Genomic DNA, 17,632 nt, shown 5'->3' with positions numbered 1-17,632 from the left:
AGACAACTGTGCTGGTATTGTCTTGTGTTGCGTATGGATGAGGACAGCTGTGTGAAGAAGTGTCACACCCTAACAGTGGAGGGAACTTGTAGAAGAGGTAGACTCAGGAAGACCTGGGATGAGGTGGTGAAGCACGAACTTCGAACATTGGGCCTCACAGAAGCAATGACAAGTGACAGAGACCTTTGGAGATATGCTGTGCTTGAGAAAACCTGGCAAGCCAAGTAAGATCATAGCCATGGCCGATGCCAGCATTGCATAACCGGCCTGTTTAAAAGTACTTCAATCATCAGACTATATGCTGTGCTTGAGAAGATCTTTTGAGTCAAGTGAAATTGTTGTCGTGGTCAATGCCAGTGCCGACTGACTGGCACGTAAAAAGCACTATTCAAGCATGGCTGATACCAGTACCAGTGGCAAGTAAAAAGTACGATTTGAGCGTGGTTGATGCCAGTGCTGCCTGACTGGCACTTGTGCCGGTGGCACGTAAACAGCACCTGCTACACTCTCAGAGTGGTTGATGTTAGGAAGGGCATCCAGCTGTAGAAACCTTGCCAGAACAGATTGGAACCTGATTCAGCCTCCTGGCTTGCCAGTCTTCAGGCAAGCCATCCAACCCATGCCAGCATGGAAAGTGGACATTAAACGATGATGATGATGATGATATATATATATATATATATATATATATATATATATATATATATATGAATATGTGTGTGTCTGTATGTTTTTGTCTTCCAACACTGTTCAACAATCAATGTTGGTTTGTTTATGTCCCCATAACCTAGCAGTTCATCAAAAGGGACCAATCAAATAGGTATTAAATAGAAAATATAAGTACTGGGGTCGATTTGTTGGAAATCCTTGTTGGAATCCTTCAAGGAGGTGCCCCAGGATGGCCACAGTCCAATGACTGAAACAAGTAAAGGGTAAAAGATAAAAGATATATATATCTATATATACTTTAGTAGTTAAGTCTATGTCCAGTCATAGAGTGACCAATGGATTTGTATCCACAAAGGATACATCAGACTCTAAAGCCAAAGACAGATGTAAATCTGAGAGACAGGAATTTGTTACGGTCATTTGGTCAGTAAGTCACCAATGAATAAATAGTCTGGAATCAGTGAGGACCAGTTACCTCACTTAGACTAGTTCCTGTGGGCCCAAAGATGGGGAACAGGAGATTTTTACCTTGGTCTGCTTTTAGATTGTAAGAACCATTCTGGATCTAATCAGAGAATGGGGAATCCCATGCTTGCAGTAGGTAGTGTTTGAAATGGATGCAAGACTGTAAATTTCCTAGCACGTATTCAATGATCCAGGTTGCTGGGAGTCTTTGAGTATCCTTCCTCACTCAGCGATACAAAGCTTGCAGTGTTTGCTTCTGTTAATGTAGGGTCCCAGCCAGTCTAAGATCCTCCACTTGATATCGTATGGGGACCCTTTATATATGGGGCATCACATGTGCTACCTCAAAGCAGATATATGATTGATGATACGCACACACACACACACACACACACACACATTGGTTCTTTCAGTTTCCATCTATCATACTACTCACAAGGCCTTGATTGGTCTGAGGCTATAGTAAAATACCTTTGCCGAAGATACCACACAGTAGTGGGACTGACCAGAATCCACATAGTTGGGAAACTAACTTCTTTACTGCACAACCAGGCCAGTGTCATGTGAAATTTCACTAGGGTTATAACAAATAACTAGAAAACAATGCAGTTATCTATTGCTATAAATATTGTCATTGAATATAGAAATTAAATTTCTTTCATTGGTATTCTATATCTAGAGTGTAAGGAGGAGAACTTTGTTTGTAGCCAATAAATTTTCTTGCAGTAGTCTCACTATAAATATAGTATTGATTACATAATCTGGCAAAATCACTAATGGATCGTGTACTCACTCAAACCATCCAATATACATTGCTTTTACCCTTGGGTGAAATAAAATCAATATAATTTGGAACTTAAAGTTATAGACTAGGCTCAACAAAGAGATTCTTTCTATCCTACAGTGATCACAATGCAGCTGCTATTTTCTTAAGTGATTTCAAATAAGATCTCACATTACCTTTTGATCTGTTCAGGAACTCGGTTCAGAAGGTCCAAGTAGCGTTGCCGTATTTCAGCCAGCAGATCTCCACGTTCAATACAGTCCACACTCACCTAGAAAATTAATCACATCAAAAGGATTGTTTTTCTCTTTCATGCCTTCAATTCTAGAAATGCATGTCTATAGCAGTAACAATACGGCCATTACTTTAAATTATATAAACATAGACTTAGCTGTGTGTTTAACAAGTTTCCTTTACAACCATGTGGTTGATGGCTATATCTCACAGTGTGGTACCTTGGATGAGTTTTTTCTACCCTTGCCCCAAGTCGACCAATGCTTTGTGAGTGGAATTTGTTAGATGGAATTGTTCAAAAGCTCATTAGTTATGCATGTATGCATGTATGTATGTATGTATGTATGTATGTATGTATGTATGTATGCATGCATGCATGTATGGGTAGATGGATGGATGGATGGATGGATCTTTTAGCTTGTATTTGTTTTAGTTATTAGACTATAGCCATGCTGGGGCACTGACTTGAAGAATTTTGGTCAAACAAATCAACCCCAGTACTTATTTTTTGTAAAGCCTGGTACTTATTCTATTGGTCTCTTTTGCTGGACCACTAAGTTACAGGGATGTAAACACACCAACACTGGGTGTCAAGTGCTGATGGGGGACAAACATAGATGCAAAACACAGGTGGTGCAAGGTCAATGGATGGATGGATGGTTACACATATGAGTTCAGTAAGGTTGGCATTGAGTGCAGATCAATAAGGAATTTAGTGTGCACACACAATTGCCAAAGTTCAGTTTCTGGTTTCTCATAATTATAATTCACCAAACTGTAACAGAGGAGTTTAACGCCCCTAAAGTTTATTTTTATTTTTACGAAAAAAATGCATAAATTACATGGGTTTTTACAGTAGTTTTTATCACTCCCAAGAGCTCTTATCCAATAAGGCTATGCAATATTTTTGACAATATTAAACTCACTCGCATATAAAGATACTGGTAAATTGCTTTCTATGTATTAATTATCAGGAAAATAATGATAATTAAAATAAACATATATACTTAAGAAATGGCATATATAATTAATATAGCTTAGTTAAGTAAAATATGCTACTTAACTTACAAGAAAGCAAACTAATTTACATATTGGTGCTAGTTTGACAATCATTAATAATTCATTTTATATCAAATACAGAATAGAATTAAATATTTCAGAATATGTTTAAAAAATAGTAAATTCAAAGTCACTATGGAGTGAGTGGACAGCAGCAGAAATTTTTAGACTGCCATCAAGCAAGTATTTCAGCTCATTAGTTCCTGACATTCTAGGAGAGCCAGATCCACCAAGGTCATGATTCATGGGTGTCCTGCTGTTGTTGAAGTTCCACCTTTAGTGGAGACTGAACTCATAACCTTCAGGTAATCTTATTTTCCTAAACTATGGTGTATATTACTCAGCTATGAAGACCACCACAAGAATTTGTTGTAGAGCAAATCTGAGGCTGTATTCTATGTTGTCAGCAAAATGGCATAGCAATCAGAATGGTTCCAGTTTCTAGATACTAACAGTTGTTAGTTTTCACTTAATCCAACCATTCTGACAAGAGACTAGCTTACAATTGTGTAAAATGTTGCTCAACTTACAAAACAGTAATGAAAATTATGAATGATATCAAGAAGGTAAGCCCATGGTCTTACCTTCTTGATATCATTTGTAAAATCTTCACCAAAGACAAGAATATGCACACATACACATACACAGTAAATGATGTATAATATAAAATGACTTTATATAGGAATGAGAAAATGTCAACCTGGCGGATTATTTCATGGAATACAACATTGTAGATGTCTTGCTCTTTCCTCACCAGCTCCAGAAGATTGTGCATCTAGAAGAAAACAAAATATCATACAATCAATTTAAAATGGTTATTCTGCACTAGAATTATATACATTGTATTGATCAATCACCTCTCTCAGATTATCTCTATCATACATCTTTAGTCTTTACTCAGTGAATAAAGATTCGACTATTTTCATTCCAATGTATGTTTTACATGTTTGTAGTTTAACCACATTTAATACCACCAATTGTCACCATTCTTTCAGTATTTGTTCTTCTTACAACATAATCACTTATGCATTCACTCGTATGTCATTGTATATTAAAAATAAAATTAAACAAGAAAAATCCTGGTTGTATCATGAATAAGACTAACAGCCATTTAGATTGTGTTGTCAGCAACTAATGACTCTAATTACTTCTTGCCCAGACCTGAACTGCACATAACTGCATTTCAAAAAGTGTTATTGTTTGGGACAGAAAACAGGAACTAAGCACTCTCGCATGCAAGAAACAAAGTTCAGCCTCATTTTTAGAGAGACCTTCCTATTAAAATACTTCTTGTTTGTACCACATGCACTTAAATCTTACTTTTTATCAAATGAAGTTCTTTGGATATTTCTTCCATCAATTTTTGAGCATCATGGTGGTTGATACCTCAAGTGAGTTAAAATTTAATAATATTATTAGTTAATGATTTATATTATTTGCCCCAGCATGGCCACAGCTCATGAGCTGAAACTAGATAAAATGAAAAAATTTATTGAAGATTTAATTAGAGAAGGAGAGCTTGAACTTTCATCTGTACACATCAGTGGTCCATGTGATAGAAGGATTCACCAATTCTGAAGAGGAGTAGAGCTATCATGTAGTTGATCATTGCATCAGAATTTTCATTAGTGATTTTTTTACCTGTGTAAGACCATCTTCACTCTTGGAATCTTCATTCATTCCAGCTTTATTTAGCATATTATGCATAGCATTTCTCAGCTTTATCACCTCAAAACGGCTGTTAGGCTTTCTACAATGAAATAATTACAAATACCAATAGCTTCAGCATATTCTAGTTCACAGAAAAGATAATATATTTGTGAATGTCTTAAGCTGTTTATGATATTTTTGTCTCTTTCAACGGCATTTAGGCACAATCACTTCACATATCAATCGATCATTTAACTCACCCTCTCAAGTGTTTTACAGTCATGGATAATTTCCTGGTAATCTTACATATGTAACATATCAAAAACTGCACTTCAAAAACTAAACTTCCTCTTCAGAGCCAGAAAATACTTCAGCCCCAAGCAACCATTAACTCAATACAAAGCTTAAGTGAAGGCCATATTGAATCTCTATCACATCCTAAACCACATCAAAAAAAAAAATCAATCCAGTCAATGACTCACTCATCAACACACTCCAAACTCTAATCCACAGGCATGCTGTCTCCTCACTCTGCTCTTTCTACAACTATTACGCCAGCCTCTGCTTCCCTGAGTTAGTTAGCTGCAAACCATATCCACCTAAGTCTACAATAACTCTCCTGTCCATTGTCTCCTATCTATAGTCCCCACATAAACCCTGATACCCAATCCTTTTTTACCAGAGTGTCATCCCACTGGAATTTCCTTTTTGCCCTCAATATTCCAACAGATATTGACATACAGCTGTTAAAACTGAAAATCAGCTACATTCATCACCAATCTTAGAGGGCTTAGGAAGACCATATGCAATCCCTTTACTCTTACTAAAAGTATCAAAAATATCTGTTTATAATTTTAATATTTTATTTTATTTTCAGGCAGTGAGCTGGCAGAATTGTTAGCATGCTGGGCATTTTGTCCATCTTCACATTCTGAGTTGAAATTCTGCCAAGGTTAACTTTGCCTTTCATCCTTTTGGAGTCAATAAGGTAAGAACCAATTGAACACTTGAGTCGATATAATCAACTTAGCTCCCATCCCTGAAATCGCTTGCCTTGTGCCAAAACTTGAAATCAATATTTTATTTTATTTCATTTTACATTTTGGTAACATAAATTTGAAACATTATGTCTCTTCAAGAATATATAAAACTCCAGGCATTCCAGTAATTTGTGCCTTGCCATAGGTTCTGTATTATGTCCCTGATAAAGACACTTAATCATTTAGCATTCAAAACAGCCACATTAAGTCCATTTTATGTCCATACCTGTTTTTTGTTCGAGCCAGCCAGATTTGGCTAGTTTGAACACCTACCCTACAATGTCATTCTAAAAATAAATGATCACATCATCAAAATCTCAAAGGCATGAAATAATGCATGATTAATTCAAAACAATGTGAATAAATAAGCATTACATTTGACAGAGTTATTTGAATGCTAGAGGGTTAAATTAGTGGAACAGCTATGAGTTAATGCATTTGTAACATAAGCATAGGAATTCACATTTTTGAAGAAGAGACGTCCATGCTTTTCTCAGAAATGTTTGCTGTATAAGATGTGTGAAAGGATAATTGAAATTAGAATCTAAGCTCACAAGAAACTATCATATTCAGAAAAAATTGATAGGGTGATCAATTCCCACCTTTTATGTTTTTACAGAGAAATGTTGAAAAAAAAATAATACAAAACGTTATGTTGCCTGGTCTGTTATGACTGCAGATATTTCAATACTTGAAACAGAAGCTATGCACCAGCAACATAAACAAAGTATGAAATGGCTTCTAATGCAAATAACATCATTTTGTTAGATACTTGCTATATGGCAGGTGGAAGATTAATATTTTTTCATATTTGGATGAATGAAATGATAATAAATTGGATGAAATGGTATACTTACAGAGATGGAAACTGTGTGAGATGCTTTGTGTGGTCTTCAGTCAGTGTTTTGTAAGTTCTATTTAAAATATAAACAGAATATCATTCTTCATTATGTTCTGTTCCAAAAGACTTTACATGAAATAACTTCAAAATTATATGACTCCTTGTCATGTTCATAAAAATGATTCTTTCTCCTTAAACTGCTGTTGCCCACAAGAGACTCAAACCCATGACCCTTAGATTACTTCTTAGAAACAATCTTTAAAAAGTCTGATATTCTACCAACTGAGCTATGTGGGCACAGCTAATGTTCATAAAAATAATAATGAGCTTATTGTATTCAGTGCTCAGGAGCAATACATATTTGTAGCAAGAACAGATTATTTATGACTTCCAGTTAATTTTCAAAATATTCAGTAACTTAGAGGAGTTTAGTAAAATGACAGAAATTATTTCTAATATTTATTCATAGATCAAGCTGGGTTTTTTGTAGCCTAATAGTTAGAGTTTGGGGATTATGATCATAAGATCGTGGGCTTGATTCCTGGACACCAAGTGTATCCTTTCATATTATTCCCTTCAGCCAGCTGAAAATGAGTACAAGATCACTGCTGGTGCAGTCAGCTCTCCTTTCATCAGTCAGAGCTTTGATGATCTGTTGGATCCAGAGCAGGAGAGCCAAGAAAGTATCTATGTCTACTCACAACTACATAGATGCCAAAAGGCAATTAGTGAAAGTCATACCTACTTGTGAATGAAGGCTAAGTGTACACACACATATTTTTAAGTTTTTTTCTTCAGATTTTAAAATAACATACTTATTTTGGTACAGATGATGTGATGGGTCTTATGAAGTAAGTGAATCAACTTAGGTATTTAGAAAACATCAAAATTGGGTAAATTTCTTACTCATCTTGAATTTTCAAAGATTTCACTCCTTTTTTACTCACAAAGTAATATTCGTCAGGACACAATTCAAAAGGCAACTGCAATTAATTTTTTAAAATCACATTAATTATCTCATCATATTAAAACATACTGGTGAAAACTCACACACACATGTTCATATACAGACATATACATACAAACATATATGTATGTATGTATGACATTGTTCAGTTTTATTTCAAGATTTCTAGCAAATAAAGAAAGATCCAAGGCTGCCTTATTGGAATTTCAACATCAACAACAGGATATTTTTGTATGTATGTATGCACTAGCTTAAAAGCTGTCCTATTGTGCGGTTTTTAGGCTAGTGTGTAGCTTTTAAGCAACTAACTCTAAATGGGAAGATTTGCAAACATCTCTGACTTCCTAGTAGTAGCTGGAGCCAACCTCAATAAAGCCATGTTTAAACTTATTGTTAAAGGAATACACACATAGAAATATAAACCTCAATTTGATTACTCTTTTTCTAATTTCGTTTCATCATTCACCATCATTTAACGTCCATCTTCCATGCCGGCATGGGTTGGACGATTTAGCAGGACAATTTACAGGCTATGGGACTGCATCAAGCTCCACTGTCTGTTTTGGCATACTTCTTACAGCTGGATGCCCTTCCTGACGTCAACCACTTTACAGAGGGGACTGGGTGATTTTTACATGGCACCATTAGCAGTGCTTTTTATGTAGCACCGACACCAATGCTTTTTACATAGCACCATCACTGACAGGGTCATCAAGTAATTTGCAAGGCAAAAATCCCTCAACTGGGAGGGGCAGAATAGTACTGAGGAGGATGGCTTCATGCCAGTTGATGTGAGATTAGAGGGACAGAGATAGCAATCTTCCAGTGGAATAGATACAATGGATACCCCAGTTGGAAAAGAAAGGAGGGTGAGAACATGGATGAGTGAAATCATGATCATTTTAGTTAATTTATTCTTTAATTCTTTTACTAGTTTCTGTCATTTGACAGTGGACATGCTGGAGCAGCGCCTTGAAGGATTTTAGTCAAACAATTCGACCCCAGGACTTATCAATTTTAAGCCTAGTACTTATTCTTCAGTTTCTTTGACTGAACCACTAAGTTGCAGGGACGTAAACACACCAACACAGGTTGTCGAGCGGTGATGGGGGGACAAACATAGACACAAACACATACACAAATATATATATATATATATATATATATACATCATCATCATCATCATCATCGTTTAACGTCCACTTTCCATGCTAGCATGGGTTGGACGATTTGATTGAGGACTGGTGAAACCGGATGGCAACACCAGGCTCCAATCTAATTTGGCAGAGTTTCTACAGCTGGATGCCCTTCCTAACGCCAACCACTCAGAGAGTGTAGTATACATATATATATATATATATATATATATATATATATATATATATATATATATACGACGGGCTTCTTTCAGTTTCCGTCCACCTCATCTACTCACAAGGCTTTGGTCAGCCAAAGACTATAGTAGAAAACACTTGCCAAATGTGCAAGCAGTGGTACTGAACCCGGAACCATGTGGTTGGGAAGCAAGCTTCTTATTTCTTTATCGCCCACAAGGGGCTAAACATAGAGGGGACAAACAAGGACAGACAAAGGTATTAAGTCGATTACATCGACCCCAGTGCGTAACTGGTACTTAATTTATCGACACCGAAAGGATGAAAGGCGAAGTCAACCTCGGCGGAATTTGAACTCAGAACGTAAAGACAGACGAAATACCGCTAAGCATTTTGCCCGGCGTGCTAACGTTTCTGCCAGCTCGTCGCCTTGCTTCTTGCTACACAGCCACGCCTGTGCCTATCTGTATATTTAATTATTTTCATTTTTGGCAAATATTTCAATTTTTCATAGAATCGGAATCAATTTATTAAATAGACGTCTCAAACGGCAGTAAAAGCTGAAAGCGAGTAATATTGCAAGGTAAGCAACTCTTACTTAAGCAAGGGAAGCAACTTTTAATTTACTTTAATTCTTTCGAAAATACAGTTCATACTTCATTTTACGTTGCTCTCATTCACTTATGAGAAAGAGTTCGAGACAAGTACTGCTGCATCCCCCATTCCTCCAACTGTCACATCCCAAATGTTCTGCTGGTAGGAAGGTCGAGAGAGTGTCTATAGCTACATGTGACTGTGTAGGTACCCAAAAAGTTCGTTGCTATTATGTTAAGCTGTCGTATGTCCAAATTTGGCCAAATGCGGTTTTTTTTTTTTTTTTTTTTTTTTTTCTCAATATTTAATTTTGCCTGCAATAGCCGATTCTTAAGGTCCAACTATCGTATCTCCAGCTGCTTCAGATGAAAATTGTCAAAGTGTAGTACAACGGTTTAGCATTTTTCAAAAGTGTAGTAAGCCCCACATACTACAGTTTGGCAAAAATATTTTTGACTGAAAATATCATTCATGCATGGAGTTACAATTTATGCTCCCAACAAAGTATTATTGTTAAGCTGAAACTGTTGCTAATGTAAAAGGAATGGAATGGTGGAACTATTTTTTCGTTTTCTGGAAAAGCAACGTTTTGGACTTAGATACTTTTGCATAATAGCAACAAGTTAATGAAAGCACAGAAAATGCTACCAAATGATATATACTTGTGAGTGAAGACCTTGATTGAGTTTGAAGAAGTAAACTGACTAATTAAAATGTCTGGTTATAGATACATTTTAACTGTTGTTTCATGACTTACGTGATTTTATTGATGGAATCCACCAACATACAACACGTTTCATTAATGTACAAGTAGTGTAAACAATATTAGAACAAGTGCAATATAGTGGTGTATATATGAATCAGTGAAAATAATGTTAGATCAAGTGCAATCATTACATCTTTGAGGAGATTTAAATTTTCTGTTTTTCCATCAATGTAAAAGTACTTGCAATGAGGGAGTTACATAGGTTTGTGTTTTACTTAAGAAAGAATAGCAGAGGGTTTGAGGCAAAACTAGCTTTTTAATTCCTCTTGAGTAAAATTCACCTGGCTTCAACATGAAAGCGATTTTCACATACATGTTCACCTGATCTTCTTGAGGAAATTTTTTCCCCATCATATCTTTGTTGTACTTTTTCTATAAGTCTGGATATTTCCAGGGTCATTGCTCTGAGGAGCCTTCTGATGTAGGACCCTCTGTCAAGAACTTTAAACATGTTACCCACTTCTTTTACCAGGTGCATTGATTCTTTGTTGGGCTTTTTGTTAGTCCATAAGTCCTTTTATTCTACTAAGTATTTTTCGCAAACTGCTACTCTCTGAAACTCACTACCATCATCTTGTTTTCCTCTGGCCTATGATGTTCATTCCTTTTAAGCTTCCTAGCAATTGATATTTTTTCTGAATTTATAGGCCCCCTTCTTTACATTCCTTGTAGTCTCTTATGCTACAGTAGCCTCAAGCCTTATTTAGATAAACAAATTTTTTTCAAAAGTCAGTTCAAGTACGTAATGTTGATAAGCAAAAAATGGTGAAACGTTGATGTCCATTGTTCTCAAATGGGATTTGGGGTGAGTTGTCTCACCTGTTTATCACTTTCAGGTGTTTTAATACCCAGCACTTTGAAGGAGTCATCACCACCATGCTAAACCACAATCTACCAGTGAACAAGCAAAGGTCAATAATATATATATGTGTATATGATTCTCAATATTCAAGGCAGTGCCCCAGCATGGTCACAGTCCAATAAGTTAAACAAGTAAAAGATAATTTAACCCTTTAGTATTTAAACTGACCATAACCAGCCTAAATAGTCTATGTGTTTTATGCTAAAACTGACCAGATCCAGCTTCTCACACCTACCCTACAATGTCATTCTAAAAATATACAAACACATCATTCAAATCTTGAAGCTACAAGATAATACTGGATTAATTCAAAACAATGTGAATAAATAGGCAATAAACTTGACAAAGAAATCTGAATGCTAAAGGGTTAAAAATACATAAAAAAGGATAATTAAAATACATACTTGAAGTTTATCATCAGTTTTTTTCTGAGCCATCTTATTTTCCAGGTCTCTAAAATATATTTCTGATTTATCTGGAGGTAAGGCATCGTATAGAAATGAGATGTCCCTAAATTAAGGAAACAAATACAAGAAATTTAGACTTTTTTATATTTTAAGGACATTTTCCAGTAAATTATAAAATTATTATCAGGCAGCTTTCATTTGTGATTTTTCGTTTTCTTTTTTTTTTTTTTTTTGTTTAAACCTATTTGACATTTTACCACTTTTACATGATATTGGTTCTACTCCTCTCAAAGTCCTCATAAAAACTCCAACATATTTAAAAACTGAAATTTTAGATGAAATCCCTGTTGCTGTCAAATTCTCTAGTGAACTGTTTCTCACTTTACTCATGCATCTTATCACACCTACTAACACAGTGCTCTCAAGCAACATTAACATCAAGCCCACTTTCTTAGCAAACTAGTAATAATGATAATAATTCCTTGTTATAGCACAAGGCCAGAGAGAGAGAGAGAGAGAGAGAGAGAGAGAGAGAGACAGACAGACAGACAGACAGACAGACAGAGACAGACAGTGAGAGAGACAGACAGACATACAGACAGACAGTTAGACTGACAGACAGACAGACAAAGGAGTAGACTAAGACAGAGAGAGAGAGAGAGAGAGAGAGAGAGAGAGAGAGAGAGTAGACTAAGACAGAGAGAGGTTGAAGGTCGCTAATATTCTACATTTGTGTGTACAAATTGCAGATGCAGTCAAAATGTTTTACTGACTGATAGTTATTTTATCAAACTATGAAGGAGAAATGACAGAATTTAGTCCTGATGGAATCTGGACTTAGAAAATAAAAGAGAAGAAACTAAACAGCAACACCACTTCTGCTGACATTATAATGACATGTGATAATAATTTCATGGTACTCACTTTCCAGAGCCACAGATGCACACAGTGTTGTCAGTGAGATGTTTGAACTTTTCTCTTCTTTTATAATGCCATACATTATCAGGTCGTTTTCTTGTAGAACCCTTCAAATACATAAAAATTGCATATCAATGGCATTTTAATTATGATGATTGTATAAATATTGTACAAGTGTAATATGGCCAAATGGTTAAGAAGATTGCTTCACAACCATCCACAAGGGTTTGGTTCTGTTCCACTTGAGTAAATGTCATTTTCAATAGCCAAGGATTGATTCATGTTCTTAGTAAATGTGAGTAGATAGAAGCTGTTTGAAACACTTTTGGAAAGGAGAATTCAAACACCGACCGACTGCCTAGGAACTAAATCTGAATCACTGTATTCAGATGTGAAAACGACTAAATGACACAAACAGGATTCTATCAAGGATTGATGATGTCAACAAGCAATTAACCATTTCAAGTCTCTATTAGTAAGTGCAGTACAATGTACACAAATTTAACTCATTAGATTCTTCATCATCATCACCATTGAACATTCATCTTCCATGCATGGGTAATTACATTAAACAATGTATGGGTTTGTCTTTAAGAATTTTGTCCATGGTACTTTTTCTTTGAGGGACCATCAGCTATTTATAGATAGTTTATCTATTAACTAGTTAGTAGTCATAACACAGCCAAGATCAATGGCTGCTGGAATTTACACCACTCAACTTCAACACTAGAAAGTGGTGACTTCAGTTCACTCAATGACAGCTACTATCATTACTGACATACATCTTACATGAACTGTTTCACTTGGTGTAAATATCTTGTTCTGTCATTTGTTGCAATGACAACACATCGGTTTGTTAACAATAATAGATATTTTGTATTTAGAACTTCACACTGACTCTCATCCACCTTTCAACTAAACAAAATATTCTCCTATTACAAGATTAATAGAAAAAATTATCAAGAATTTTTATTAATAGAATTTTTATCAATAGAAGTAAGGATGTGATGTTGGTAAGCAGAATCCTAATTAGACACAATCAAACAATCTAAACCAATGACTCCAAAACTGAGTTATATTACTCACTTGGGAACATTGAGAAGAGCATAGTATTTATTTCATTGATCATAATTTATTGATCTAGCCAAACAGGAATTTAAAAGGAATATTGTAACCATACTTCTGTTTGAAATGTGTGTATCTGAATCAAGATACCAAAAAAGAAACCTTTCATCCACTTTCATTCCCAATGGCATTTTTCATATAACTGGAAAATTAAACCAAAAAATCAAAGCTTCCGTACTTGTGTCACCTCAGTGTCATAGAAATTAATGCTTTCAAAAAAAAAAAAACCATTTATTCCAATTCCTTCAAGAAATGTGAAATAAACCAACAGTTTTGTGCATAAGAAAATAGAAAAGAAGGCAAGCTTCTAATACATCAAGTCTACTAATAATGAACTCTAACCATTCTTTAAATAAATTATAGTAAACTGGATACAGGAAGAGAAATGTCATTGCAATTGATGTTATAGGTCTGTTTGATTAGAGGGCTATTTGACTAATCTTAACCCTTTAGCATTTAAACCAGCCATATAAGGCTCAAAAGTCCTACCTATTTTATGCTCAAATTGAACAGGTATGGCCTCTCACATCTACCCTACAATGTCAATCTAAAAATAAACAATCAAATTATCAAAATCTTGAAGGTACAAGATAATGCATGCTTAATTTAAAACAATGTGAATAAATAAGCATTACACTTGACAGAGTAATCTGAATGTTAAAGGATTAGATGAAAACTCTTTACAAATATAAAAAAAAGTAAATATCAACAATTTTTTTCTACTTACAGTCAAATTTTTAATAGCATGAACATCTTTCGGTGGCTTTGAGGAGCTTTCATGAGGAGACTGGTCTAGTTTAGACAAAGCAAAGACAATTTCTTGAGGCAGATAATAATTCTCAGTTTTAGGCAGTGTCCCAAGAGCAGGAAGAATTTCTGGTGAAAAAAAAATTACATATATTCTATTTTATAGAAAGATATTTGCAGCACAGTAAAAAAAAATATATATCCAAATGCTAAACAAAACTGAGTGAAAAAGAGCTGAAATATCATCGCTTAGTAAGTTTATATATATAAAATGTGTGTGTGTGTGTGTGTGTCCCCATGTCTTTGTGTTTGTCTCCCAACACTACATAATAACTGGTGTTGGTTTGTTTATGTCCCCATAACTTAACGGTTTGGCCAAAGGAACTGATAGAGTAAGTACCAGACTTAAAGAAAATAAGCACTGGGATAAATTTGTTTGGCTAAAACCCTTCAAGGTGGTGCTCCAGCATGGCTGCTGTCCACTGACTGAAACAAGTAAAAGAAGACTTGTTGTCACTTCCATTTTAAGCATTTCTTGTTAATGTAGTTTCATTTTTTAGCATATTCTCCAAGAACCTTGATTTAAATGCAATGAAATATTCAGTTTATAAAGTAAATATGTCAATATTTTAAACCCAGCCAAACATTTTGGAGCATAGAAAACAACACAAAATAGAAAGCATGTCAAGAAAAAGAGAAATATACCTTTACTTGAGTTGTCTATACTGGGTTTCTCTTTGATGATCTCTGGTTCTGTAGGCATTTTAGGTAGTTTAATGAATGATTTGCACCAATAAACAATCTAGATAGATAATAAATGATAGTTAGATACATTAACAACAGCATTTATTATTATCGTTAAACTTACATCAGTTTCAGTCATTAGACTGCAGCCATGCTCGGGCACAGCCTTCAAGAACTTTTAGTTGAGGGACTCAACCCCAATACTTTTTTTTTGTAAGCCTGGTACTTATTTTGTTGGTCACTTTTGCTAAACCACTAAGTTATGGATACATAAACAAACCAACACCAGGAGTCAAGCAGTGGTGGCAGACAAACACAGACACAAGGACACACATCATATATATATATATATATATATATATATATATATTATTTTCTTCATTTTGTACTTCTTTGTAAAAAAACATTTTCATTCTCCTTCTTCTTGATAATTTGCTTCATCGCAATGAAAACCGGTTAGAAAAAATCTTTATTAAATTATGCTCCCAGTTCAGCATTCTGGCTTTTTTTCATTTTCCTATTATTTCTCCACGTGCGGTTAACACAACCCCACTATTTACTGACTTATATATATATATATATACATATATTGGCAGACTTCATTCAATTTCCATCTATCAAATCCACACACAAGGTTTTGGTCAGCCTAAAGCTATAGTAAAAGAACTTACCCAAGGTGGCATGCAGTGGAACCGAACCTGGAACCATGTGGTTAAAAAGCAAGCTTCTTACCATGCAGCCATGTCTGCATCATTTAATCATATAAATTTTGCAGTTCAGCAAAAGAAACTAATAGAATAAGTACCAGGATTTTTTCTAAATAAATATTAGGTTTGACTAAAATTCTTCAAGAGGGTGCCCCAGAATGGTTGAAGTCTAATGACTAAAACAAATACGAAAAAAAATGCTGAATGGCATAAAACCCAATGTTTTACCATGTTCACCAATCAACCAACAAAAAAAAGAAGGTTGAAGGTGTGGCAAGTATATATCAAGTATCATAAAATACAGGTAGGTACCAAACAAAGCAAATTTGTTTCCAGGTTTCAACTTCTTGTGGTGAACATTTCCCTCTTTTCATTTATTTACTACATAGGAATTGTAACATACGTACGTACGTACGTACGCATGCATGTATGTATGTATGTATGAAAGCATGCCTGAGAGAGCTATTGAAAATCACCTGGCAAGACAAGGTCCCAGACATAGAGGTCCTCTCTTAAGCTGATTTACCAACCATCTACACACTACTGAGGAGAGCATAAGTCAGGTGGGCAGGCCACCTTATTTCAATGCCTGACACACGACACCCAAGAGACTATTTTAGAGTGAACTGACAGAGGGCAAGTACAAACAAAGTGGACAGTAAAAGTGTTTCGTGGATACACTCAAAGCCTCGCTGAAATGCTTTGAGATTAACCCCGACGCCTGGGAAACACAAGCACAAGACTGCCCTGCCTGGTGAAGCTGAACCAACTGAGGTGTCACCTCCTATGAACAAAACAGGATTGCAGGGACACAAGGAAAACGCAAACTGCGCAAATCCAGAACCAACTCTTTCCCTTCACTCCCAGTAGACCACATGGCATAACTACAGGGTTTTACCCCCCAGACTTTGGGAGGTCATAACTTTCAGAAAAATGAATATTTTTTAATGAAATTTTCTATGCATATAGTATTTACTATGTAGAATCCGAATATACAAAATTTTCAGGTGAAAGTGTTTTGGAATGGGGGTGGGGGACAATTTTCGGAAATTCCAACAGAGTCCACTTAAATTCTTCTTAACTTCCAGGAAAATTAATATTTTTTCGTGAAAGTTTCTACAAATATACCTTGATGTATGTACATTTCGAGCATGTAGGAATTTTGAAGGAAACAACTGCAGGTTATTTTTGAGAAGCGTTCCCCACTCGGTGGTGTTTCGGAGCAAGTCGTCCATATTTGTTTCATTTTTCTCTATTATGTGCGTATGTGCATCCGTAGATTTCTAGACAGTGAAGAGAAGCCGTCATAAGAAAACTTTCGTTAAAAATAACATGCACACGATTTTTTTTTCTCAATAGAAGTAAATTCCAAAGTAAATGTTTCTAGTGGAGAAGTAGAAGAGAACAGGAGCAAAAATAGGAATATACACGCACGGTTAAATATAGAAACTATCACAGTGTCGCTTCCCGAAGAATTATAAAATGTTAGCTTTCCGAAATTTTTTTTCAATCTTGCAAAAACACGAAGATTAAGAATAAACAGAAAAAGTACACAAATATATTTTACACACCTGTCGTATACGTCGGTTTCGTTTTTTTCACTTTAAAGGTGGTTATGTTATTTTGTTGGGATTAATCCACCTTTAAAGTGAAAAAGAACAAAACCGACGTATACGACAGGTGTGTAAAATATATTTGTGTACTTTTTCTGTTTATTCT

The 17,632-nt window shown here is 35.3% G+C and overlaps 1 protein-coding gene across 3 annotated transcripts in view; it reads right to left on the bottom strand.

Annotated features, from left to right (window-relative positions):
* The window catches only part of LOC106873453 (axonemal dynein light chain domain-containing protein 1), a 103,902-nt gene that overhangs the window by 85,118 nt on the left and 1,152 nt on the right, over positions 1 to 17,632 (bottom strand). For 2 of the 3 annotated variants that reach the window (XM_014920813.3, XM_014920812.3), the window contains exons 2-10: positions 15,168 to 15,264; positions 14,443 to 14,591; positions 12,597 to 12,697; positions 11,670 to 11,775; positions 7,649 to 7,725; positions 6,759 to 6,815; positions 4,853 to 4,961; positions 3,912 to 3,986; positions 2,095 to 2,189 (exon numbers count right to left, since the gene is read on the bottom strand). In XM_014920813.3, coding sequence (XP_014776299.1) covers positions 2,095 to 2,189; positions 3,912 to 3,986; positions 4,853 to 4,961; positions 6,759 to 6,815; positions 7,649 to 7,725; positions 11,670 to 11,775; positions 12,597 to 12,697; positions 14,443 to 14,591; positions 15,168 to 15,225 — 827 coding nt within the window. In that variant the 5' untranslated portion in view covers positions 15,226 to 15,264. Of the gene's footprint in view, positions 1 to 2,094; positions 2,190 to 3,911; positions 3,987 to 4,852; positions 4,962 to 6,758; positions 6,816 to 7,648; positions 7,726 to 11,669; positions 11,776 to 12,596; positions 12,698 to 14,442; positions 14,592 to 15,167; positions 15,265 to 17,041; positions 17,167 to 17,632 lie in introns of those variants that run through there. The other variant, XM_089343602.1, reaches the window with a different exon arrangement.

This window comes from Octopus bimaculoides, chromosome 2 (assembly GCF_046866305.1).
Source record: "Octopus bimaculoides isolate indiv1 chromosome 2, ASM4686630v1, whole genome shotgun sequence".
Classification (NCBI taxonomy): domain Eukaryota; kingdom Metazoa; phylum Mollusca; class Cephalopoda; order Octopoda; family Octopodidae; genus Octopus; species Octopus bimaculoides.
Note: the sequence above shows the minus strand (reverse complement) of the source record. Positions and strands in the feature narration are given on the sequence as shown.